Raw genomic sequence first — 24,340 nt, forward strand, 5'->3', positions numbered from 1 at the left:
CAGAATAAGGCAGACTTGGGTAACAAAAACAAAATCTGAAAGGATATTTACATATTCTATGAGTAATAAATAGGGCAACTCAAAAGATGATACATGAGCATCTTACATGCAGCATGACATCAACATAGCCGCCTCGCTGCAATTGTTCCGATTATGAAATCCACAGTCCGGCATCTACCGGAGATACTAATTTGCACACAAATGACCACCTGTCACTCTGTGGGAAAAGAAGACATCTGCTTACGGACAATAGGAGATAGACAAAAGGGGGTTAATTGACTCCAGAAGTAGCAGAAGTTTGTGTATGTTCCAGGGAACATGGCTACGGCGCTCGGGGAAAGAACAAGACCACACAAACAAGGGACGAGCCTCCGTGGGCTGAGCCTGCACGCGGACATGAGTCGGGCAGGGCTCTCGTCGTACCCAGCGCATGCTGCGACAAATCGCCACGTTGTCGGAACGATGGAAAGTCAGCGTTAAACGACGGATTAACTCTAGAGGTGGCAACGCTAGCGGATTTCTGACAAGCTTTTGCCCAGTGCAAAATTCTCTCAAGCTTGATAGTTAATTCCAAGAAATGTGATACAGTTTCACGGGTCTCATGAAACTACTGGAGGAAACTATTTATACATGTGATGATAAGAAGAACTCATGGTGCTTAGACAATCTTAATAATTCATCAAAATGATGATGAAGACAATGCAGTGGGAACATATCATTAAAAAAAATCCCAATCCAAACACCTTTGTTTCACTCCCACTGGTGTAAGCCACAGTGATCCACTCTTCTAAATGAACCCTGGCTAAGGTGAGGGAGACAGTATTTGTTTCGAGGTCAGGACTCACGCTCTCAGAGAGGGAGCAACATTAAAGACTCCCAGACAAGAGTCTATGTTTTTTTTCTTCCAGCGTCCCCCCCCCACGCCCGACCCACCCCCGTCGGAGGGTCAGGGGGCCCTGCCATGACACAGGCGGTCTTTTGGGCGGCGCGGGGGAGGTACGAGCGGCTGTCACTCACGTGGAGAATGGCGAGCGGCGGGGAGCCCGTCAGCGCTGACAGGGGCCGTCATTCACGCCGCCGCACGGAGGAGGACACACGCCGGGCCAATCAACAAAAGCCCTCGCTGAGAGCGGACAGCGTCGGGGCGAGAAGCGTCCAACCGTGTCGGAGGAAAGGGAACCGGGGCGGGGCAGCTTTCGGGGGGGGGGGGGTTTGGTCGAAGGTCAGCGAGAGTTGACGTGGGCTGCGAGAGGACGGCCTCCTCGGAGACTAAAGATAGATATCTGATGAACTGAGTTTTCTTGGATGAAGAAAGCTGCAGAGAGGCCAATTCGGTCTTACAGTGGAGAGCCACACGATGCCTTTCTGTGTCATAGCTAAACGAACGGGGAATGTGTGTTACCGTAAATGTGTTTAAATTTACAATGTTAATCATCACAGTGGGTAAAAACAGCAGATGGCATCTGACATTTAATAAAACCTTGCTACATTACATTCTAAATAACACCTTTTTAGAACAAAGGATGTGGATAGTGAACTTGTCAAATAAGTAAGTTCAAATGAGGTTGACGACGGGTGGCCATTCACTTCGCAATAGAACTAGTTTGTTCGGGCCCAGGCGCCACCTTTCAGCAGGGCACAACACACACACACACACACACACACTTCACTGAGCCAATGAATTGTTCTTTATCCGCTGCACCATCTAAAGACGTCTCCTCGCAACCATCCCCAGCGTTGCGGTATTAGGCCTGCCAGCCCAGAGGAAGTATATAAGGAGCTCTTTGTTAGGTCGTACTGGAGGGACATTGTGTAAAATACAGTGCCTGCCCAAGATAAAAGGCTTTGCCTTTCCCCTCATCTAAGCAAAGTTTATCCTCCCTGAAGTCTCCCCTTTCTGTTCGGCCGACAAAGGGATGGCTTCAGCCACTGAGTGCTTTTACTTATCAAAATGTCCATCACTCGGAGCCGCTTTAAATCCAGCGAAGGGAAAATGTGTCACCTTTCACTGTGCGCGAGTGGGATTGAGAGGACTAATGCGCACGCACGTACAACTCTCAACCAAAATCACATTTGCGCAACTCGAGTGTATTTTCCGAAATTTCCAAAGAAAGCGGGGCAGCGGGATTGGGGAGGGGTTTATTTGTGGCTGAATGGCGGAGTCGGCTATAGGAGCGGAAGACCCGGTCGAGAAGTGCCGTCAAGAGTTTCACTGTGCAACACTGCTGCAGGAGTCACAGGCGCATTCTTTGCAGGATTAAAAGACCTGCAACTTGATTCTGAGTCTAGGGCTCTCAGGTGGTCTGCCCGGGGAAGTTCAGAGCAAACGTCTGCCAGTTCAGAACTCAGGTAACCGGGCTTCCTGTAGAACAACGGGCCAGTATACAGTACAAACCCCATGACAACTGAGTGGTTCTGAACACCTCAAAGAGCAGCTGGTAGACGAGACATTTTAGAGCAAGGAGAAATAACACTGACGGCCTACAGTATTTTCATTGTTTTGTATGCTGTTTATACGTCTTTTATTGTTGAATGCTGGGACTGTCAATACATGACAGCCCTCCATTCAGTATGATGGCAAAACCATAACCACAGTGACATCTGTTAAATAGCTAAGAAGCTTCCAGGTTGGACACACAGCAAGCCCTCAAAATGGAAATCACATGGTGCGCAGCATTGTACTTTAGGATGGGGCGCTCATTAGTCGTAGCGGAGCACTGTTGTATCCTTTCCCTGAAGTAAGGAGAGGAGGACAGTACACTGCGAAATCAAGTACTGTCGGGATGTTCTGGGGGAAAAACCTTCTTTATGCTCCAGAATTTTCCAGACTGAAGTTTCAAGCTCAGGCGCTGACGGTGTGTAATTCCATAATTATAGCAACAAGCAATGCTGCATCATCACTGCGGTACTGACTGCAATAGCAACTTATATGCTACCTCCCATGGTAGTTAATTTGAAGTTCACGGGGACTCAAGTAAACTTTAAAATAACTTTATTTATTTATTTATTTATTTATTTTGCAAGAAGGATCACAATAAAAAAGCGATTGCCAAAAGCGGCAAAAAAAAAGTTGCCGTTGCCAAAGTCCAGAAGCAAAGCTGCGGCTTAGGTGCTCCGGGGCCCGGGGACATACCGACAGGCCTTGTGTGCCTTTCAAGCACTGATTAAACAGATAGAAGGCATCAGCGCTTTGGCAACGCCACGGGGCTCCAACTGGCGACTCAAAGCCAGCGCTTAGCTGTCACAGCAGCCGTGTGTGGCACGCGGCCCATCACCAGAGCGACCGTGGCAAAACAGCAGGGCATGAGCCCTGACAGAGACGGGCAGAGCAGGCGCGGGGCACTGAGCCAGGGGCTCACGGAGGCGCCGAGAGGCGAGGCCGACACGCCTGCCGATATTCAGCACCGCCGACAAAACGCTGCCCAAAACCCCTCCAAGCCAAAACCCTCGCACATCCAACTAAAAGGTTACATCTGGCATAAATTACCAAAATCAAACAATTCAAGACCCAACTGGGAGGGCTTTATTAACATTTCTGGAGTGAAGGAAACAATACATGGGTGTGCATACCGAGTTTGTTTAAACACCCGCAAATTCACAGATGTGACTTATGTTGAGCCTGGAGTGAAGCCAGGCGTGGACAGTCACAGATACAGGAAGGGCTTGTTTATGTGACGGCCAAATACAGGTTTCATATGTCCATGCACCACTAAGTGTCTGCTCAGTGGACACCATGTGTCTGGCTGGACTGTGGAGCAGAGCAAGGATTGGACACCCAGCCCTCTTTGGTGAGTGTTCAGCCATTTTCCACAGGAGCTGAGCATAAAATAAATACCAGCATTACCATAAACAAATACCAGCATTATCCAAAATGGCTTACGCGGCAAACAGTTACACAATGTGTAACCTGACAAATTTCCACAAAGCGCCTTCTTGTTTGAACAGCGTACTCTCGATAATGGTATAGGCGCAGTTCATGCGTGTTGATTTGAATAGGCTACAATTAGCCTACAAGATTTAAAACCAAAATATGTTCGATCAACACCAAAGCCTTAAAACCAGAACCTGTTATCTTCTCTAGGAGTTTGTAAACCAACGTTAACAAGAACACTTAAAATTTAAACAAAACATAAAATCAAATAAAAATCCCATTAAAAAAAACAAATAAAATTTACACATTCACATTAGGGTTTCCATAACTAAACAGTTTTCCACAGAAATCCGGCTTTTCCGCTGAGCTCGTTTTGAGTCCATCCCTCCTTCCCCAACCTTCCAGTTTCCCAGCTGTGACTGAGCAAATATGCTGGTAGCAGGCAAGGAACAAACCACCAGGTGCGCTGGGAAGGAGGCATCCTTCCTGAGAGGCAGCTGAGCAAGCTGTGAGCTCGAGTTGGAGAGAGGGGACCGTGGAACGGCGGGCAAGCGGAGGCCCACGGGGAACAGTAGTGGGTAGGTAAGAAGGCGGCGGGGGATGGGGTGTCTGGCCAGGAGGAATGCCCCAAGCTTTATTTGGGTGAGCCTAGTAAAATAACCTGTGGGCATGACTGACAGCTGAGATGCTGCCACCGATCGTGGGGGAACTCTTTATTGGGGATCGTGGGGGAACTCTTTATTGGGGATCGTGGGGGGAACTCTTTATTGCAGAGAAACAAATGGAAAGAGGACCTTTGCACCTCTACTCTGGGATGACAGTTAGGTCTGTGAGCTGTTTCTCAGACACAACAAAACTCGGATGACAGCCGTTACGGCTACTGATATTGAGGTCATTGTGAATGCTAAGAGCATGTTTAAAAAAAGAGAGTGTGAGAAGCAAGCTTTGTAGAGTGTGTTTTATAAAAAAAAAAAAAAAAAAAAAAAAAAAAAGTTAACAGTTACTACACATGGAGTTTGAAAACCGCCATTTATTTAAAAAAATGCCCTAATAAATAACAATTTGTATATCGCATTCTGTGTAATCCCATAAGCACAAAGGTTAACATTGATTTACACCACGTGAAGGTTCTGCACAAAACAACAAAAGGTAAAACACGCCAACAATCATTAAGTAGTCTTAGACCTGAATAAAGACCTCACAACAGTGCGACAGTCATTTCTACCGTTCGTGACAGTAGACGCAGACCCAACTGCACAGCGCGAGCTACCTGCACACGTCTGCCAACTCACACCATCAGTACGTGTCAGCATCTGGATAGTAGTATTTATATTTTTGTATCTGTTCTAGCACAGTGAAGAAAACGCTAGGTCTTATTGCTTTACAGTTGTAAGACGGATATGCACGTCACAACCTTGCTAAATTTAAATTGAGTATTGAGTACATTTGAAATGGAGCTAAAGTGGTTTCCATACGCTAAAATGCTTTACATATTCCACATGATGTAATATCAAAGCAACATAAGAACATTACAGCCACGCCACTGTGTCACGTAACGTGAGGCGTGTTGTACGGTTCCATTTACATTTAGCCGACAGCATCTACTAAAAGATCACATCATTGCCGTACATTTTCATGCCACAAACAGTGTCCACCAGGCCGGTAGTATGACATGAGTGATGGTGTGCTGTGCATTTGAAAGCAGTCTGCCATAAGAATTACAGGGCAACACAGCTAGGAGTCCATGTTGAAATCAAAGAAGCACGGCAGTGTTAACAAGAGATTCACTAATGCTTACTTCGTACAATCAAAATATAAACCCTAAAACATTTATTTATTATTGTTATTTTTTTTAGTCCCTTTTGCTAAATTAAAAAGCAAACACCCCACAAGGCTTTAAAAGTCAGACTGATATGCAAGTAGCGCAGCACAGAAAAATTATTTAGTGTAAAATAATCAGTACCCAGACAGGACATTGTGGGAATTGACTTTTTGGTCCATTCTGGCTGCCATAGGCATGTTCTTTTTCAGATTTCAGACAGCAGACTGGCTAAATAGGTAGTAGAAGCATCACCACATTGGATCGGCTTGTCCTGGACCGATTTCAGCATTCATCCTGGATGTGAACCTGTTTGATTTCCAATAAATACTTGTTTAAAAAAAATTTTAAAAAATTATATATAGCTAAAACTTCTGGCAAACTTTAAAAAGTGAGGTAAACAAATGTTAGAACATAATTCATTTACATCCCAGAAACATAAACCAGGCGTTACAATACAATTCCGATCCAAACAAAATCATGTAAGGTTAGGCACCTAGAGTGCATATATGTAAAGCACATTTAATGTCACCACAGACGGTACACACAATCTAAGAATTCAAAATGGTGCAAAAATAAGGCTGAGATATCTACCATGAGCATAGGGTTAAGTCTTTATCTTAAATGTTGCATATTGTAGTATAAGCTTTCCATGAGCTGTAAGAGTACTCCATTAAGAATATTTAGTACTTCATGAACTACAATTGTTTAATAGCAGAATTTACTTGCTGATGCATGTTAAGTGAAACTATTCCACTAAATGGCGAATTTCCTTCTGAAGGCAAGACATGCTTAATTTATATTGATAAGTTCTTTTTATGACATTTTGGAAAGAAATCTGTACCAGCCATACCTACTGGAAAGCCATTCAGAACCTACTTAAAAAGGTGCATCATAACACCAAATGGAAAGTCTGACTGGTTGCGAGGAGGCACTTCAATAATTTATTACAAGATTTTAAGCTTGCACAAGAGGTACCAAAAAAACATATCGCTCCCCGCTGTGCTGCTATATTTAACCGCTGTGGCTAAAAACTATTATAATCGGAGACTAATTCCATTCTTTTTGATGCAATACAGTTTGGAGGATTTAAGTGAAGTCATAACCACTGAACTATAATCAAAAGCTAATCGCACATTTGGGTGTTCATTCTATTTTTAGCTATTTGGTGTCATGGATTTCACATTTCATATCTTTGGGGAAAAGGAATCTTAAAATAAAAAGGCCATGTATAATTCATCTCTATAATTTATTTGAATTATGTATGTATAATTAATTAACCTTGCAGAATATGCACATGTCTTAAAAATATAATTTAACCAAATGTCTTACAATATTCCAAGAGGCAGAAAAATATGGTAAAATAAAGACGATGACAAAAATGATCAAATGGAGCGCATTTTCATGGGACACAGCAGAAGCTGCCCTGCTAGGCGATCAGAATTCAAGTTGAGGATTTAGTGCCGTTTTACCGAGCCAGGGGTGTGTGCGCGCGTTTGTTTCGAGGCTGTCTGGCTCTGTCCTCAGCTCTTGCCAGAGGTCATGGCTCACCTCTGGAGCCATCAGCCACCCACCCTACAAAGCCAGAGAGAAAACCTCCCGCACCCTGCCAATCACATCTACAACTCTAGGCAGGAGGAGGGGCCTGGGCCCAGCTCTACTTATGGAGTGTTACCCTGGAAACAACAATTCCCTTATAATATAGTCGTACCCTTGAGGTTTCCTTACCTAAGGAAACGCTATGACACACATTCAGAGGTTTCTTATAAAGTTTACGATATAAAACAAAGAAACAAAATACACTGTTATCCAAATGTAAAAGTAGATTGCGTTTAGCCTTCAATAATTCCATGAGGCGAGAGCAGCAGCTAGCCTTGGCGTTGGAAAAAGAAGACTCATGTTCAACATACATGGCCGAGATCACGCACAGACTGAACCCTGAAGAGGACTGGAGCTTTGATACCTTACAAACATCAGGCCACAGTGGAGGCTGAGTGGGGTAGAGGAGGGAGGAGTGAGGAGTGAGGAGGAGGAGGAGGAGGAGCCTCCGGCCGTCCGGCTACACGTGGGAGGCGGAGCCTGGGTGCAGGGGGCGGCGGCTTCTGAAAGGCAGGAACCACAGGAGCTTCCAGCGAGTGCCAAACACCTCAGCCAGAGACTGCTGCCAGGTCCGGTGCGCACCGCTAGGGGAGGGCACAAAAACGCACCAGCACTTCATAACTAAGGGGTCGATTAGATACCTTTCTAAACTGTAGAAAGAACCCTGGGTCGGATTATTTGATACAGGCAGAAACACGTTATTCCGTTAGCATGAATAGGATCACTTACATCCCATCTGTGGAGTGGGACATTTTCTCGATAGTGGTCATGTCCTGTTAGAACAAATGAAAGAAAAAGGCGGACGTGAAGGTCGAACAACAATTTGAACTCTTCACACATATGAAACATGACTGATAAAATGGAGCTCCGATTTGTGACACTTTCTGCGATTTCAGATGCAAGTGCGTTAGACCTCCTTGTTGTTCCCATGCCGAGGACGAAAGATGCTACCGCGTGCACCGAGACAAAAGAGTGACGCTCTCAGCAGTGAAAAAGCCCCTCGGTGCCCTCTTCATCTTGCCAAGTTGGCATGGGGGCAGGAGGGCATCTGCATGCACACAAAGGGCTCGTATGCGCGGGCCTAGTCAAATCCTCCGCACACGCGCGCGTGCCAGGTAAGAGGGTAGGGCGACCCAAGCGGGCGCAGAAAGGAAGGACTGCAGTGGGGGAATGTAAATGAAGCTCGGTCAGCTCCATCACTGGGAGACCTACGTAAGGAATGAAGAGGGAAAAGGAGTGAATGGACAGCGACTGAGCGCTGCTTCCGGGGTGGGAAAACCTCGTGCATTATAAATTCCTGCACGGTAAGTTCGGCTACCAAGTCTAGCTGAAGCTAGAGTAAACGGTGCTAACCTCGATATGGAGGTTCTTATCAGCGATCACTGGTTAAAGGGTGTTAACACTCAAGATAGCAACGACAACCACCCTGCCAGCCACTAAACCCCATAATGCTCCACATCAGAGGACGGTGGGGTCACAGGTCAGAGGCGTATGCGCACAGCTGTCGGCATGCACGTTCTCTTCTTGAGAGAGGTTACGTTTGCCAATACGGCCTCGGTTGATCAACTAACGAAGATGGCAGCTAATACAACCCAGTCAGGTAATCACAGAGAGGAGAGGAGAAGTACTCAGAGACATCCGTGGACACCCTTGGGCAATTACCCATAAATTAAATAATACTGGTGCTAAATGACTGCCTCTTCTGGAACCTCAGCCTGTATCGTTCTGAAATAGTGAGAATGACGGGCGGAGCAGCAAAAGATCTTGGAAAGGACAAAAAGACAAAGTTCAAAGCCATTTTAATAGATCCCAAAAAGCGACTTAGTCATCACAGTAATCAATTCAAAGCACTTTCAAGGTCTTGTTTCTTGAAAAGTAAACATCATACAAGTAATATATGAAATTGATACGACACTGACGCTTAAGTCATCGTTGTGTTGAAGTTCTTGTGAATAGCTGGTGTGTTATCCAAGCCTTATCCAGCTTTTCTATTACACAGTGGGTGCAATTATTATTCTATTAGAACATGATGTAGTTTGTTCACTCACCTTCCTCCTCCCCAGACACTAATAGAAAGTCTAACTGAGGCACCAACTGCACTATTTTCATCTCTTCTTGGAGGCCTGAGGACCCTTATTTTGTATGTTGGGTGTTCCATTGCTTTGCTCCTCCCAAACGAACATGCAATGCTGTCCTAAATATCACTGACCAAACACCCCCCCACCCCTCCTCACAGGTTGAAGTACATGACTGGGCAATAGAAAGTTAGATTAGGCTGAAGAATGCCCCTTTTTAAAGGGTTGCTGTCATTTTCTGGACGTAGCTGCCTCACACCTAATCCTCTTTGGCTTGGTCCACGCATGAAGTCGTCAATTAAGGGATCAGAGTCAAAACTGATTATCCCCCCCGCCCCCATCACAGCCATGACCCCCTCCTAATCATGTGGATCGGGAGACCCTTGTTTTTATGTTCTCCAGGGCTCCTTCTAAACCAGATTTTATTTTAGGATCCAGCGACTGGTTGGGAAAGAAAACAAATAAACCCCCCCCCCCCCCCCCCAAAAAAAAGCCAACATGCCATTTTATTTAAATGACAGAAGGACTTGAGGTCTTTATGGTCCTTACAGGCAGTTCACCAGTTCTCCTCAGAGGTAAAGGAAGGGCAGGCTCTGCAACAACTGGGCGAGGGGCACGTGTGCGCACGCGACATGTGTCAGCATGTGCAGAGGGGGCCACAGGCCAGCTCTCCTTCCAGGGGTCATTGCAAAGTGTGTCAGTCTGGCGTCTACGGGCCATTTAGCTGTGAGGGAGAGAGTATTAAGAACCTGGCGGAGCACAGGAGGAGGCTAAACGCTGGAGCCTCCCACGCAAGCCTAGTGCAGCTTAAAGGAATTACGCACCTATTCAGCCCTGCTCCAGTCAAGGGGCTAAATCAGTAATATAAAGAGATAACCAACGAACACTACTTTGAGTAGTAGCCACCTCTAAGGAGGCCAGCGGGCACCAAAGCCACGTGCCGCAAGACTGCTAAGGTCTGAAGGCCTCCACAGCCACGCCCTCCTGGTCTAAAACAGCCGTGAGGCCAAAGCCACGCACATTCTGACGTGCACGGAGTCATGACGACGTCTTCCTTATATACAAGGCTTTCCCCTCTGATAGTGGTGCTCTATTATGGCAGGAGTATGGGGAAAGAAAAGAAGGAACAATGCAAAAGTTTGGTGTAATCTGTGGGCTTGTATATGTGTAAGCGATAGAGCAATGGAGTGGGGGGGGGAGGGAGAGAGAGAGAGAGAGAGAGAGAGAGAGAGCTAGGTAGGTGAGGCTGACTCACAGAGAGGATTCCCGTGATCTGCGAGTAGAAGAGACTGCTCATGCCTCCAAACATGACCAGAGCCATGAAGCAGGACACACGCAGCAGCGCCAGCTCGTGCCGCCCCGTGAACACCACCTGCGAAAGACAAAGGAAGGAGCGGGTATCAGCACGAACAGCAACAGCAACAGAAGTCACGCCGCACGCACGGCGATAGCTCAAAGCCCAGTCCCTGGCCGCATGTTAATGCGCCGCGCGTGCACGCGCGCAAAGACAAAACCGGGATCTCCGCAGGGCTCGTTAGGAAAGACTTTTGTTCTCGGCAGTGATTCTATGTTCCGTGTTCGTCTGCCTGGCTCGAGGCTCTCTCTATGCCTCTATCATTCCAAACACGCACCCCGATTCAACATATCCTGCCCGATACTGAAAAGTCAGCCTGTCGGGGAGATAATGTGCCTATCTCCCCCGCGCAGATGCTTCTGTGTGTATTCACACTGCCTCTCGCTTCTCAGCTTGGTTCTTTTACGTACACACAATGTGGCATAAATAAACAAAAACAGGAAATGAGATACTATGGGCTTTATTCGTAGGCCACCGGCTACTGCGGAGGAGATGGCTCAGCTGTTTCAGCTCTTATTGTGAAGGCGCTTGATTAGCATGGGCGAGAAGGACTGTGAGGGAGAGTTAATGCAAAGTGGATATGGAGAGCAGACATTCATCTTACACCGATTTAGGTTCAGTTCACAATAATTGCATAAAACTGAAAATTAATACAAAGTTGTATTGTAAAAAAATGAAACACTATTATTATTATTATTATTAATAATAATAATAATAATAAATATTATTATTATTATTATTATTATAGCGTCTTTACCTCTACAAATACTCAAGTTGTACAGGGTCTCAAAATCCCAGGCTTTAAGGCTGAACCTCAATGAACATGACTGCTTACTGACTGATGAACCATACCATCAGAAAATCACTACAGTCAATCAGCTGTACAATCTGGGCCGCTTTTTCCAAAACCAGCTCAACACAAAAGATTCCCGTTAAATGGCAGAGTGAGCATTGCACCAAACACCGATGATGCTTTTGGAAAATGGGGCTCTGGCAAATTTATAAACAAACCCCAACATTATGCAAATACTTTCATCTTACGTTTTTCTTACGTTTTTTTAAAAGGCAACACCTAAATCTGCTGTCACACAAGGAGGGCAGAGTGACGGCTGTAGCCAAGCAACCACAGTCAAAGTGCTCGGCTTAATAAACCAGCCAACAGATGGCCCCGAGCGGGACGAATCACAGGCATGAGGCTTCACAAAGACCACACTGATGTTCCTGTGATGGGCTGCAACTTCCTTCCCACAGCATCCATTTTTCCAAACGCAACACAAGGACTTAAAACCCTTCAGCCATTTAAAGCCACCATTCAAAATTGATCAAAATGAGTTAGCCCTAGTTCAACCTGAAAGTATTAAGTGGCCTTCCAATGCAAAATTCTCTGAGCTTCACTGTCAAGTGTGGGCAGCGCAGCTCGGTCTCACCGGGTCCATCGAAGCCAGAGGCTGGAAGTAGTAGTACTGGCAGAAGTCCAGCACCAGAGTGTAGAGACTCAGGACCTGAGTGTAGAAGCACAGCTGCAGAAAGAGCCAGTGGTTGTCTTCCCCGACACAGTTATTAATCCTGCGGAGACAGACAGGCGCACGGAGACGGTCAGCCCTGCGTCGACCTTTACGGGCATCGAATGAACAAAAATACGAACGGGAATTAAGAAATTACAGGCCAGCACGCGAGGGCGCTGTAAATCAAGAGGAGGATGTATGGTAAGCGTTAAACGGAAATGAGAAACCAGGAATCGGGGACGGGGGGTCAAAGGCAGCCAAAGCTTAATTCAAACGCGGAGAAAACGATACAGGCATTTCCCCAACCTTCCCCTCTCTCTTGGCCATTACAGGCGATGACAGGGAGTCACGATTTGCTGAGTCCAGACAGACCGAGGCCTTCTTCAGTCGTACTGTACCGCTGCGTTGCGGGCTGGCGGTCACACACTCACCTGGTCATCAGATATCTCCTTCCTTCTACTTTACCTTTCTATAGAGGCCTTATTAACTTCTTGCACACACAGGTGCGCACACACATACACACTGACTGGAAATTGGGGTCGTTTAAGGCTACAACCCTCCGTCTGGGGCAAAGGGTCAGATTCGTAGCTCCATTTCTTGTGTCGGCTTTGTTCGGTTTCGGGTGTCCTTCCGCGTTTGTTCCAGTCGTGGACGCAGTGGCCTCACGGCCGCAAAATCGCGTTGCAGTATCCATGCCACAAACTGGGGTAGTCGCGTTACAGACTAGGTGGTCTAAAGTCCGTCATGCCCGGGTTGTGCAAGGATGCCTGGACTGCATTTGACCCCGGGATGACATTCGGTGAAAAAAGCCTATCTGTTCATGAACACTGGGCAACAGCTTGACAGACACGGGGGGAGGGGGCGTCTTTCTTAGGCTTTCACTGCCTCACAAATATTACAGTATTGAAGAATAACTGAATAAAATGCAGACTTACCAGAACAGCATACCATAATTGTTTCAAGACAAATGATATCCAGCAATCAGCAAAGACGATCAAGAATTAAGGCACAATTCAACAAGGGGTCATACGATGTCCGATGTGCCTTAACGCTTCCCGTGGGTTTAGGTCCTGTCCCCTATTGCACACCTATATCTGTTCTATGGTTCCATTTCTTCCAATCAAAGTCGAATGACCCCTTTTCTCCTTTGGCGCGCGCCATGTCGATGAAGCGGGTGTGGGTGCAGGTTTACCAGGGACAGTGGTGGTCCATGCGTCGCACGCAGTATCCACAGCGGCTGCAGTGGTGCGACCTCTTGGGCCTCATCATGTTGCACTTATTGCACAGTTCCCATTGTTCGCGTTCTGCAAGCAAACACACACACACACAGGAATGGGATGCGGAGATTCACAACCCGGGCAGACTGTACGACTTCGTTCGTCGGGAACACTCCGCGGGACGGCCGTGTCGGACAAGGCCGGCTCTGCTGTGAGGCTCGGCTGACCGCTCTTCTGGTCGCTACCGTGAGCTCTCGGGATTTTTTTTTTTAGCTGCGGTATATGAGAATTCTTTCGTGTATTTTATAGGCATTTTATACAAAGTTTTCATTTCAGAGGGGCTGGATAGAGTCCAGTGAAAGTTAATGGCACCTTTAAAGCTACAATTACCTAACAAAAGCATAGAACAGATATGCGACCGTGGTCGGAGGACATTAAAAGATCATTATCCACATTAATGTATATATAAATCTATATGTAGAAATAGTGGCAGAAGGAGCCAGCGTAGGCGCTTCATCATAAACAAGCGGGCAGTACAGAGTGAAGGAAGGGAGAAGCCTTTTAAAGTCTGTTTTGGGAGCAGAAGACTTTGCTCAAACATCCAGTCAAAGATCTTGCCCAGTTAACTGAACTACAGGAGTTTCCCACAGAAGGAAATCCCCATGCTTATTTATATACAGCTATATTTATACACAGTATATATGATGTTGTCATTATAATGTAATTTATATTATAATGTAATATTAGCATAAGGTTTTGTTTTTTTTTCCCTATGGAGACAACAAAGGATTACTCTAAACTGCACTGGATGAGAGCGTCTGCTATATGCTATAAATGTATAATTTGAGGAACTTGTTAAACTTGACAATGGTCGTCTCGGTTCGAGGGTGAACAGGTACTGAAATCTGATCGTTTCCTCCACCAATCTGACGTATAAAAGATGATAAAAACGTATCTCCGTGCAACAGCATCGTTGTATTTGAGGCGGGCCAAGTATGGACTTGCGCACATATTCCAGCAAGGCAATCATATCTAGTCTAACGACATGGTCGACTGTAGCGCAATAATCCTCCAAGCCCCTTGTTGCATCACAAACTAGCACCAATACCAAATAAAAATGTTTGAAAATTCCGCATTAACTTGTATTTGTTTAGGAAAAACTGCATTTCCAGCTCACCCCCGCCCCATCCCATTTATGTGGATCATGTGATTACCTACTTTTCACTACAAATTAGCTGATGAAGTCGGCCAAGTCGGATCGTTTCAGAGTAGTTTCGTGGCTTTACAAGTATTTGGATATTTGCATCGTTCCCAATCCAAAAGGCAGGTGTGGGTACGGCAGGGTGAGAGCAGGACACCCTAAGACCGACATCTGCTTAAGTAGTGTAAAAAGGCCCTCATCAAAAAAAACAACAACAACATTGTTCTCTACCAGTTATACCACCAATTAGCATGGTAAAAGGTGTCATGGATCCAAGCCCAGTTTCCCAAAAGCACTGCAATTCAAGATAATCACGTATTGCTGAGCTGAAACCAGCACAATACTGTCCTCTGCTGGCCCTTGTGTAAAATTACATAAAATGCTAAGCTGAAATCTACTGCATTTTCTGCTTGCATTTGTGTGTCTTCAGGCTAAACTGACAACAAATATCAAATTAGCCATGAGCAACAAATGTTAAAAGTATTTATGTAAACAAAGTGTCATCTTATATAAGACAAAGTCAAGTCTGGCATCAACCCTTGACTCTAAGCACAATGTAGAGTGTCATCAAAGATGATGTCAAAATTGAGCAGTGGGTTCAAAGTAATACTGAAATGTAAAGCTACATATTGTGTGCCTAACAGAACTGTAAATGAGAATTTAAGAACCTGTCTATTAGTCGCGTACAAGTGTGGAGAGAAACAGAGGGGTTTAAAAGGTGAACCGAATTTATAAATGTCTATTTTGTCCCATTAGACAAAATGTCATCTCCATCCTCGCCTTGTGCTTTGTCCATTTTAAAAGAAACTTATGTCAGCGCAGAGAGAGGATTAGTTTGTGTCAGCTCACTGGCGGTTACAGCACATGCCGATTTTCTGATTGAGTTTTCATATCAAAAACAATACACAATACACTACAGGTGGACTGCCTAAAGACCATCTTCCTTACTAAAGCTGGAAATACGTGAAAGTGTTATGACAACACAATCTAATGATCTACAGCGCACGCCTTCCACCCAAAATCACTGTCAGGATATACTCCTGAGGCACATAAAGATTTGTTTTTTATTAAATAGAGATTCTATGTACAGATTCTAATTTAACTAGACAGCAACGTCTCCTGCCAAAATCCCATGTGTCATTGTTGCTGGCGACACAGTAATTTCTGTTCACAGTAGCTGCACTGTTGCTCATGCAGGACTTGAGATGCCAAAGTAAATAAATTACCTGCGAGAGGGATTGTGGGGTCTGGAGCGAGGCGCCCGGGGTCAGCTGTCGAAGCCCTTATCAGTGCAGACACACACAAGAGTGATGCTAGATAATAACCTGGGTGGGGTGGGGTGGGGAGAGGGAGAAAGAGAGAGAATGAAAACATTATTACTTAAAGGAAATAAACACCAAACATATGAAGGATTTCATTTCTCTGCACATACCATCATCGCGGACAGGACGAAAAGCGCTTTGCTCTAGATCGGGGGCAACCATCCTGCTACAGCTCTGTTTTCACACAATTCCACACAGGCGCTTCAACTTGCCAGCTAATCATCAAGCCCTTCATGACTTGAACTGTGTAAGACATCTCTGCAGTATTCTGAGTTCTCCAGAACATGACTTGAGCTCACCTGCTCTAAATGCATTTGCATTCATTTAGCAGACGCTCCTATGCAGAGTGACTTGCATGTACGTGACTGTACATGTGGTCCCTGTGAGCCGCCCCATGACTGAGCATGCTCTCCCTGCTCTACCAGGTGAGCTACAGCACTCAATAGGCTGGTAAGAAAAGGATATTTTGCACAATGACTAGAAAACAAACCAGTCTGATAGGTTTGACATCAATTGTACTCATTCCCCCTGCCTAGTGGCACTGCACAAACTATCTTATTAAGGTAGACGTTTAAGTGTGAGAGAACCCCCGAAACTAATAGCAATACAGTCACATTCACCTGGTGATTGTGTAATCAGCAGCATATATGAAGTCAAACTGGTTCTCAGTTTGAGATGAAGGTCAGTACTGATCGTGCCTAAACTTATGAGAATCCAGCATTTCAAATCGGTTGAAGTCCTGCTAAGTATACCCTTACATTTCATGTTCTGTCATAGCATACCCAATGATTTAGTCAATAAGCATTTCAGCAGAGTGCCAGAAACAAAACAATGGCTCCGTAGTGAAAGGACAGAATGTAATCATGTTCAGGGTATATACATCCTTGTCAGTTAATCTCCGCAGGAATCGTAGTGTAATTTATTCAGAACTGCGTTCTTTTAGAGAGCCAAAAGCACCTGCACAATCATTTCTCAGGTAGCGGTGTGTCAACGTGTTGTTGGTTAATGTACAAGAGAGCTTACAAAGGGCCTAAGTGTTGACTTTAGATTGAGCATTTCCACCAGGAGTCTGTTTCATGAGAACAAAAGAAATGTCAACAACAGAGAAGCTGACACTGTGGCGTAAAATAAAAAGAAAACCAGAACAGATCTCATTATGGCCAGAACATTAGTTGTACAATATGGAAATTCACAGTAAAGCACTACCAAAAATGACTTTAAAGATTTCAACCACTGCATGTACACACGGCTGCTTGTAAGAGAAGAAAACACTAGCACGATCTCATTCAGACCAAACGGCAGGCCACCTCATCTGTGAAATATGGCGACATCACCATAAATGGCTTCCAGTGAAACTAGCTCACTTGGTTTTTTTTAAATGTCACTGCCAATAGCAGCAGTCGGGTGCACCCTAAGCAACACAGCCAAAAACCAAAGAGTATTACCTTGTAAATACTGAGACTACAGCACGTTAAAAAAAATTAAATCCTAACATAGAGGTCATTATATCCGTAAATAACACTGACTGGCCCATCGCTACTCACAGACCACTAGAGCACTGGGTATGTGTCCTTCAGCATAATGTGGCAGCAGCACCAGCTTAGGGATGAAGATTGTGTTGTAGAGCCAGATGAAGAGCACCATGCCCAGGCAGAACCAGCCCATGGGATCCACCACAAAGTGCATGCGCAGCTTCATTCTTCTGCATAACCCCAAGGCCTCGGGACACCACCAGAGTCTTCTGATCCAGGACACAGGCTCAGCTTCAGGCCAACGGTGGGACACTGCAGTGCAGTTTGAATGGAATATATTGATTGGAAGGAGGCCAATGAAAAATGCATCGCGTAGCAACAGAAAGGGCATTTATGTGAGGTCTAATGGTGAGTGGAGGCTCTCAAATTGTAAACTCCAAGAGAGGGGGTCCCTAGTTAGAAGCCACAGTAGGGTGGCAACACCCATTTCAAAATCTGCTTTGTTCTGCCTATTCTTATTTGAGAGCTTTATCAATTTTCACCCGTTAGTCAGTTATCAATATTCATCAGTTATTCAGTTTTTGATACCACATACTTACAAAATAAGACAGCAAAGCCACTACACGTTCAGGTGCCTTGTATTACAATTAATCCAATATAGATAGTGTGTGAACAGCAGTGTGTGTAGGCAGTGGGTAACAAACTGATGACACTTTCTTACCTTGGGTTATCTTAATATACAGGCACCACCAGCAACGAAACTGGTCCAGCCATGGGACGCTAAAAGAATAAGTAACCCAGTCAAACATGTAAAACGTCCACATTTCATTACAACACATCAAAAACACAACATACAAGTCTGGTGACAAAGGTCGTGGTTATATAGCTCGTTTCCACATATATAAGGATGCGGGATGTGGTGTTGGCTCTCAGAAACAATCTCACTGAAGAGCTGATCTTAGCTTAGTTTAGCTTATCTTATTTTAGCCTAGCCATGTCTCCAGGAGACGGGATGCGCTCTCTAGCTCAGCTAGCCTTACCTAACCTCACGTCCCCCCCCCCCCAAAAAACAAAAACAAAAACAAAAAACCACAAACACTGCTTTACAAACAATTATAAAGCGACGCATAAAAACGATACATACAATCACAGGGTGAAAACAAGCTTCCCAAACCTCACCCACATCCTCAGACGCGGTCGAGGAACACTTACTAGTTGACAGTTTGTCGTTATACACCCAAAACCGAAATATGATTCTACGGCGGCCGCGAAGCAGGAAAAAAAAGTTTCGGTTCAGACGATCTCACTCTTATGTTACGGGGGTGAACGGGTTTATTTGTTTAAAGAAATCTCGCCAACCGTCTATACTCGCCACAGGGGCTTAGTGAGAACAAGTACAGTTCCCTATCTGATGAAAACAAAAGGTGAAAAAGCGTATTTGTTTGTAGGCGATGTATAAAATGGATTGCCCGAATCTCGAGAATACCCCATGATACTCAAGTGATGCTTGTAACTGAAAACATAAGAATTGAACTGGGAGGATTATTCAATTAAAAAATAAAAACAACTACTAAAATTAGTATCACCGCTACTATAATTCAATTAAATTTTTATAGCGCTTTTAACAGCAACAGACACTGTCTCATGGTAGTTTTACACAAACCAAATCCCTAACGCGTGGAAATGAAAAGCTCCTTTCCGGTCTCAAGGGGCAAACCATCATTTAGCTGAATACTGTGTAGCTGCGCTCATACCCGGTTTGCATATGTGAACAAAAAAATCAGTAAGCGGGATTTATTCTTGACGTGTGTGTCATAGCCTTGATGGTGTCCGTTTTCCAAAAGCATCGTATTGTTAAAATAATTTGAAATGAGAGTGTTTAGTACCCCATGGTACTTGCTTTACCAACTACCTCTTGAGAACTGTACCTTATGAAACATTATTAGTAGTAGTAGCAGTAGTAGTAATATCGCTAGCAGTTATGTTCCGTAGCAACCTTTTCTTGCCCAAATCCGTGATACAATCTGCAGTCACGTTCCGTCGTTTACATTTACTACATTCAAAAATGGCTTCGAAATATTTTAAATCTTATTTACAGGCTAAAGCCTGTTATTTTAAAATCTAAATTAGTTTAATAACATCATTTTTGTAGTGAAAACAATTCTGACAGTACTTTCGGATTGAATCTGCAGGAAATCGTCAAATCCTATGTTTAGCCTCTGTACCATAGACTGTATGCAGTCTATAGTCCGTCCCTGAATCGTCGGGAACTTTTATTTTGAAGCGTTTTCATTTTGCAACAGCTTTGTACTTCACACTGTTTGCGCTCGTACAGCTGACGAGGGACAACTGCGCTTTTTCCGCACCAAAACAATGTTTCAGTAGCACCGAGTAAATAGGTGTGTAGCTTTCAGACACGTCGTAGCGGATAATTCTTTAGTTACAGTTACAGTAGTCACGCTGCGATTAGCAGGATAATGCCAAGCCGTCGCTCCTCGACGCTGGCGGTGAGCGGCGAGGTGTCGCTTTCTTTTCAGGATGAACTAGCGGCTACTATACATGGCGCGTTTGAAGTGGCGGTGGAAATCGCGGTTTTGGAAATTACCAAGTTGGTAAGCCAAGCGCTGGGCGACGTCCGCGATCAGATGCACGAAACGCAGCGAGAGAACAAGTTTCTCAAATCGCGCTTGCAGACAGCAGAAGAAGAGTTGGACACGGCGCGCAAAAGCACACCGTCGGACCCCGGGCAGTGCGACAGCGGGGTTTGTCGTAAGAGCCAAGGGAAGGCGCAGCCCGATGGGCAGGGCCAAGCGGCCGAGGACGCATACGAGGGCAGCTCCGAGCAGCTGGAGGAGTCCTTTCGCGAAATTCGTGAAGATGGACGTGTCTGCTCGAACGATTTGAACTCACCGTCCAAGACTTCACAATACCTGGCTTCGGTGTCAGGTAATTTATAAGGGGACCAAATTGCATGCAGGTGCTTCACTAACCGACACAGGACTCTTTATTTATGTGTGTTTGTTTGTCAAGCCCATTTGAGAAATGTGTGCTTATTGTTTCAAACTGGCTTGTAGTTTTGAATGCAGGAAGGTACGAGAAAATTCAAGTGATTGTGTCTAAGCTTTGGCTCTCGTCAAGACAACAGTGGACTGTCTGAACTAATGTAATGGGGTAAGTCATTGCATTAGCAAGTTTACATGTCCTTGTTTTGGATGACCTACCTCAACAGGTCCACAGCACGATGCCGCTGATCCACAGAAGCAGGAGAAGGTGGAGCACAGCTCAGATGTGCAAGATGACCAAGATCAGTCATCTTCTCTGCTCAAAGAGGAACCTGTCCTTGTGAAGGAGGAGACTTTAGAACCAGAGCTGGATGATGGTTCTGGAGGTGAGGATGATGTCACATCAGGCTGCAGCTTTAACCCTGGGCCTGATGAGGACTTTGGGCCAGACAGACTATCTCTGGTTCAATCCAAACTACTGGAGGACTGGAGGCCAGACCCAGACCAGCTTCAGAGTGAGAAGACTGACTCAGTGGAACCTGGACCCAGCCAATGTCTTGGTAAGCAGTTCTCATCTCACAGACTTTCATCTCACAAGTAAAAAGACTAAAACTATTGTACTTGGATATTATTCTGTGATAATAATTATGGATTTGACTTCTGCTGGTATATGTGTATTTTTCCTTTTCTTTAGAAGCTTCAGACATCATCCCCTCGTCGGTTGGTGGTCACCCTTCCTTCTCTGCCTCCTTTGATGGCCTCTATCCCTCAGACAGAACTCAACTCGGCCATCCTGCTTCTCAGAACTATGCTGTCCAGATTAGGCCCAACCTCCACCCGTGCAAAATTTGCGGCCATTCGTTCGGCCGCGCCAGCGACCTGCGCCGGCATCACAGTCAGCAGCACAGGGCTCGGCCCTCGGCCGGCAGCAAGGCATCCGGCACGGGAAGGCCGGCCAAGCAGCAGCTGTTCCCTCCGGGGTGCAGCCCGTACCACTGCAGCGAGTGTGGCCGGGACTTCAACCGCATGGAGAACCTGAAGACGCACCTGCGGATCCACACGGGCGAGCGCCCGTACTCCTGCTCGGTGTGCGGCGTGCGCTTCCGGCACTCGGGGGCGCTCACTCGACACTTCCGCATACACACGGGGGAGAAGCCGTATGTGTGCGGCCAGTGCGGGAAGCGCTTCCGGAACTGTGGTGGCCTGCGCTTCCACCAGAAGTCCCACAGTAGAGACAGACACGGCTTTACGGATTGAGTTTGACGTTTGGTTTGTTTGGTCTTTTTTGGGGGTTAGTGTAGTGTGGTGTGTGAGAACATGTGCTCGAAAATCTCGCTCATTATATAATTCCATATTTTGTTAGTAAATATGGAATTACGGAACCACGTTTTAACCATGTTCACATGTTTATATATTTTAAACATATTTTAAACATTTTTAATCAAAGTTTGGATAGCTAGCAATCTCTTTGGAAGCTATCGGTTTGTGCATTAACACGTTTCAGTCCGCTCCCCCTGGCCAGTGCTAGCTTCTCTCACCGTACTGTTTAGCCAGATCATTCCTCAGTTCTTGGTGAACTGTCACATTCCAGGTGATGTCAACAGCGACGTGTGCAAAGGCAGGATGTGAAAATCAGGGCACTTTGAATACTTTCTTTACTAACGCTTGAAGATGTTTCTGTTTTTTTTCATTCTACTGGGTGCATATGTAGATTGAAATGAGACGTTTGCTGTGTCGCTGGCCACGTGTATATGGATGAATGGTTTGAAGGGCAGGGGTGCCAGACTGAAACTGCAAAATCAAGTACAAGCCCATACATTTATTTAAAGTTATTTGTACATGCCTGAATGTGTATGGCTGGTGATTTTAAAATTTTTCATTGTTGGGTCAAAATACACTGAGTCGCACTCATTTGGTGGTGGCCATTTTTCTGAGTACTTTACATCCTGGAAACACCATTTAATTTAATTTGATAATAGCGTGTTTAAAGCCTGTCACTCCAAATCAGTACTATCACAATAAATTCCTTAAACTGAAAAACTTGATACAAACCCTTGATACAAACTCTTCTCAATCCTTTCAGGCAATATCCTCGTTTTGGTGTTGTTATCCGTGAATAGCATCTATTTATGTTTAAAATGGATTAAATCAACTAAAACATGCTTTCCAAAACAATGTCTGTATGCCAAACAAAAGGAACTGTTCATGGTCGCACCAGCGAAGATGTTCCTTTCAATACCCCCCATACCACAACCAAGCTGTTTCCTGCAGTGGTGGCTAATCAGAAGGCCTTTTCTTGTGTAACCTAGTGACTCGACACCTCTGCATCGGGCACTGAGGTTCTCTTTTCTAGAACTTTATTACACTTCCCCTTTCGAGCCTTTAATCAAATTCTTAATCAAAAAGACAAAATACGTTTGGTGTTGAACATGTTTTGCCTGTTCTGAAGGTGAGTAAATTAGAAAATTGACAACTTAATTTTTGTGTTCCGGGATAACACGGGCTGTGCAGTAGCTTAATTTACAGTCTGCAAACACAAAGGTGTCAGATCAACACGCGCACACACTTCAACTGCAAACTGCTAACAGCACTCTTTAAAATACTTGTATTTTTCATAGTCTGAGTTTTTAATTTAATGTATTATTTAATTACTCTTGAATTAAATTGCCAACATTTGAATGTTACACTCCTATTGAATGTGGGTGGGGAGGGGGAATAAGTTTAATTTATATAGCATCTTTCACAGACTCAAGGTTGCTTTGTAATACTGATGGAGACACATTAACAGCTATTAATAGGGAAAAATAGTTAATGAGAAATGTTGAGAAAATAGGTTTTGAGTTCTGATTTGAAAGAGGAAAGTGAAGAGCAGAGATGGAGAATTTGAGGCACATTGTTCCATAAATTTGGAGCCGTGACACTAAAAGATCCGCCTCCTACAGAGACCAGTCTAAACTTGGGGATGCAGAGGAGACCTGTATCAGAAGGCCGAAGTGTACGGGTGAGGCAGTATGAGTGTAGGAGCTAAGATAGGTAGGGAGGTGCAAGACCGTGCAGGGTTTTGGATGTAAGGGAGAGTCGTTAATACTGAAGTAGTTTATACACTCAGTCATGCTGTGTTCCAGCAGTATTTGTATCTGTATGGTCTTTGTATTAAACTGAGCAAATTAACTACCTGCAGGGTCCATGCTAGGAATAGCAGGCAGTGAGCTTAATACTATTATAGAAATTTACACCCCAACGCACTCACATCTGTGTGGGCTTAAAATATTACTCACACAGCACTAGATGAATCACCATATGTAACCATTAAAATCGCTACAACACCTGCAAGACTATAGTGACTATGCAGCTACCATTGAGTCAGATTTCCTTATAGATAAGTATTCATCTACAGTGACTTATGTATTTGGTGGATTCATTTGGCTTCAGTAATGTTCACGCTGCGGTGAGCTATGCCTCCACCCTGTGTCGTTAAGGTAAACAGGAATCAGTCACTCCATCAGGGTGTATTTAAGCCGTGCTTCCTCTCAGAGTGTGCCCTAGAGCTGTAATGTCCATATTCTTATTCACACATACTTACTCTCATGGTAGAAAAAAAAAAAAGATGTGTTAAAAATGAAAATTTGAAACATGCCTTTGCAGAATATTGAGTGCTATGAGTCTACAATTAAATGTGAAATATATGTATTAGTTTGTCTACCTAGTCTTCAGGAACTAAATGTAGCTTTGCAATGATTTGGTCTTGCTGTATGTATAATCATGTGTATATGAAGGAGCATATGAAAAATATGCCATCAAACCGCTTACATCATGTGTTTGTTTTAGAAAGACTCAGTGATATGCAAACAGTTGGTCAAGAATGTGGTCTTCCCTTGACTTTCTTTTTAAAGTTTTTTTTCT

General features: G+C 44.8%; 2 protein-coding genes across 5 annotated transcripts; one reads left to right on the forward strand and one right to left on the reverse strand.

Moving 5' to 3' along the window:
* Positions 1 to 4,886: 4,886 nt before the first annotated feature.
* Positions 4,887 to 19,395, reverse strand: zdhhc21 (zinc finger DHHC-type palmitoyltransferase 21). 3 transcript variants are annotated; one of them, XM_027009918.2, is made up of 9 exons: positions 19,364 to 19,395; positions 18,157 to 18,215; positions 17,508 to 17,747; positions 15,868 to 15,966; positions 13,416 to 13,527; positions 12,146 to 12,284; positions 10,620 to 10,736; positions 8,019 to 8,062; positions 4,887 to 7,873 (listed from the first exon to the last, which is right to left on the reverse strand). In XM_027009918.2, exons 3-9 carry the CDS (start codon positions 17,659 to 17,661, stop codon positions 7,750 to 7,752), a joined length of 789 nt encoding a protein of 262 aa, XP_026865719.1. In that variant the 5' UTR covers positions 17,662 to 17,747; positions 18,157 to 18,215; positions 19,364 to 19,395; the 3' UTR covers positions 4,887 to 7,749. The 3 variants fall into 3 exon arrangements, with proteins under 3 accessions (XP_026865719.1, XP_026865717.1, XP_026865718.1); XM_027009916.2 differs by lacking the exon at positions 19,364 to 19,395 and adding an exon at positions 18,648 to 18,700; XM_027009917.2 differs by lacking the exon at positions 19,364 to 19,395 and adding an exon at positions 18,580 to 18,668.
* A 354-nt stretch (positions 19,396 to 19,749) lies between these two features.
* Positions 19,750 to 22,348, forward strand: LOC113577329 (zinc finger protein interacting with ribonucleoprotein K-like). Of its 2 annotated transcripts, none has more exons than XM_027009915.2 (3): positions 19,750 to 20,381; positions 20,665 to 20,997; positions 21,135 to 22,348. In XM_027009915.2, exons 1-3 carry the CDS (start codon positions 19,913 to 19,915, stop codon positions 21,692 to 21,694), a joined length of 1,362 nt encoding a protein of 453 aa, XP_026865716.1. In that variant the 5' UTR covers positions 19,750 to 19,912; the 3' UTR covers positions 21,695 to 22,348. The 2 variants fall into 2 exon arrangements, with proteins under 2 accessions (XP_026865716.1, XP_026865715.1); XM_027009914.2 differs by having other exon boundaries at positions 19,753 to 20,381; positions 21,132 to 22,348.
* The last annotated feature ends 1,992 nt before the right edge of the window (positions 22,349 to 24,340 follow it).

Source organism: Electrophorus electricus, chromosome 19 (assembly GCF_013358815.1).
Source record: "Electrophorus electricus isolate fEleEle1 chromosome 19, fEleEle1.pri, whole genome shotgun sequence".
NCBI lineage: Eukaryota > Metazoa > Chordata > Actinopteri > Gymnotiformes > Gymnotidae > Electrophorus > Electrophorus electricus.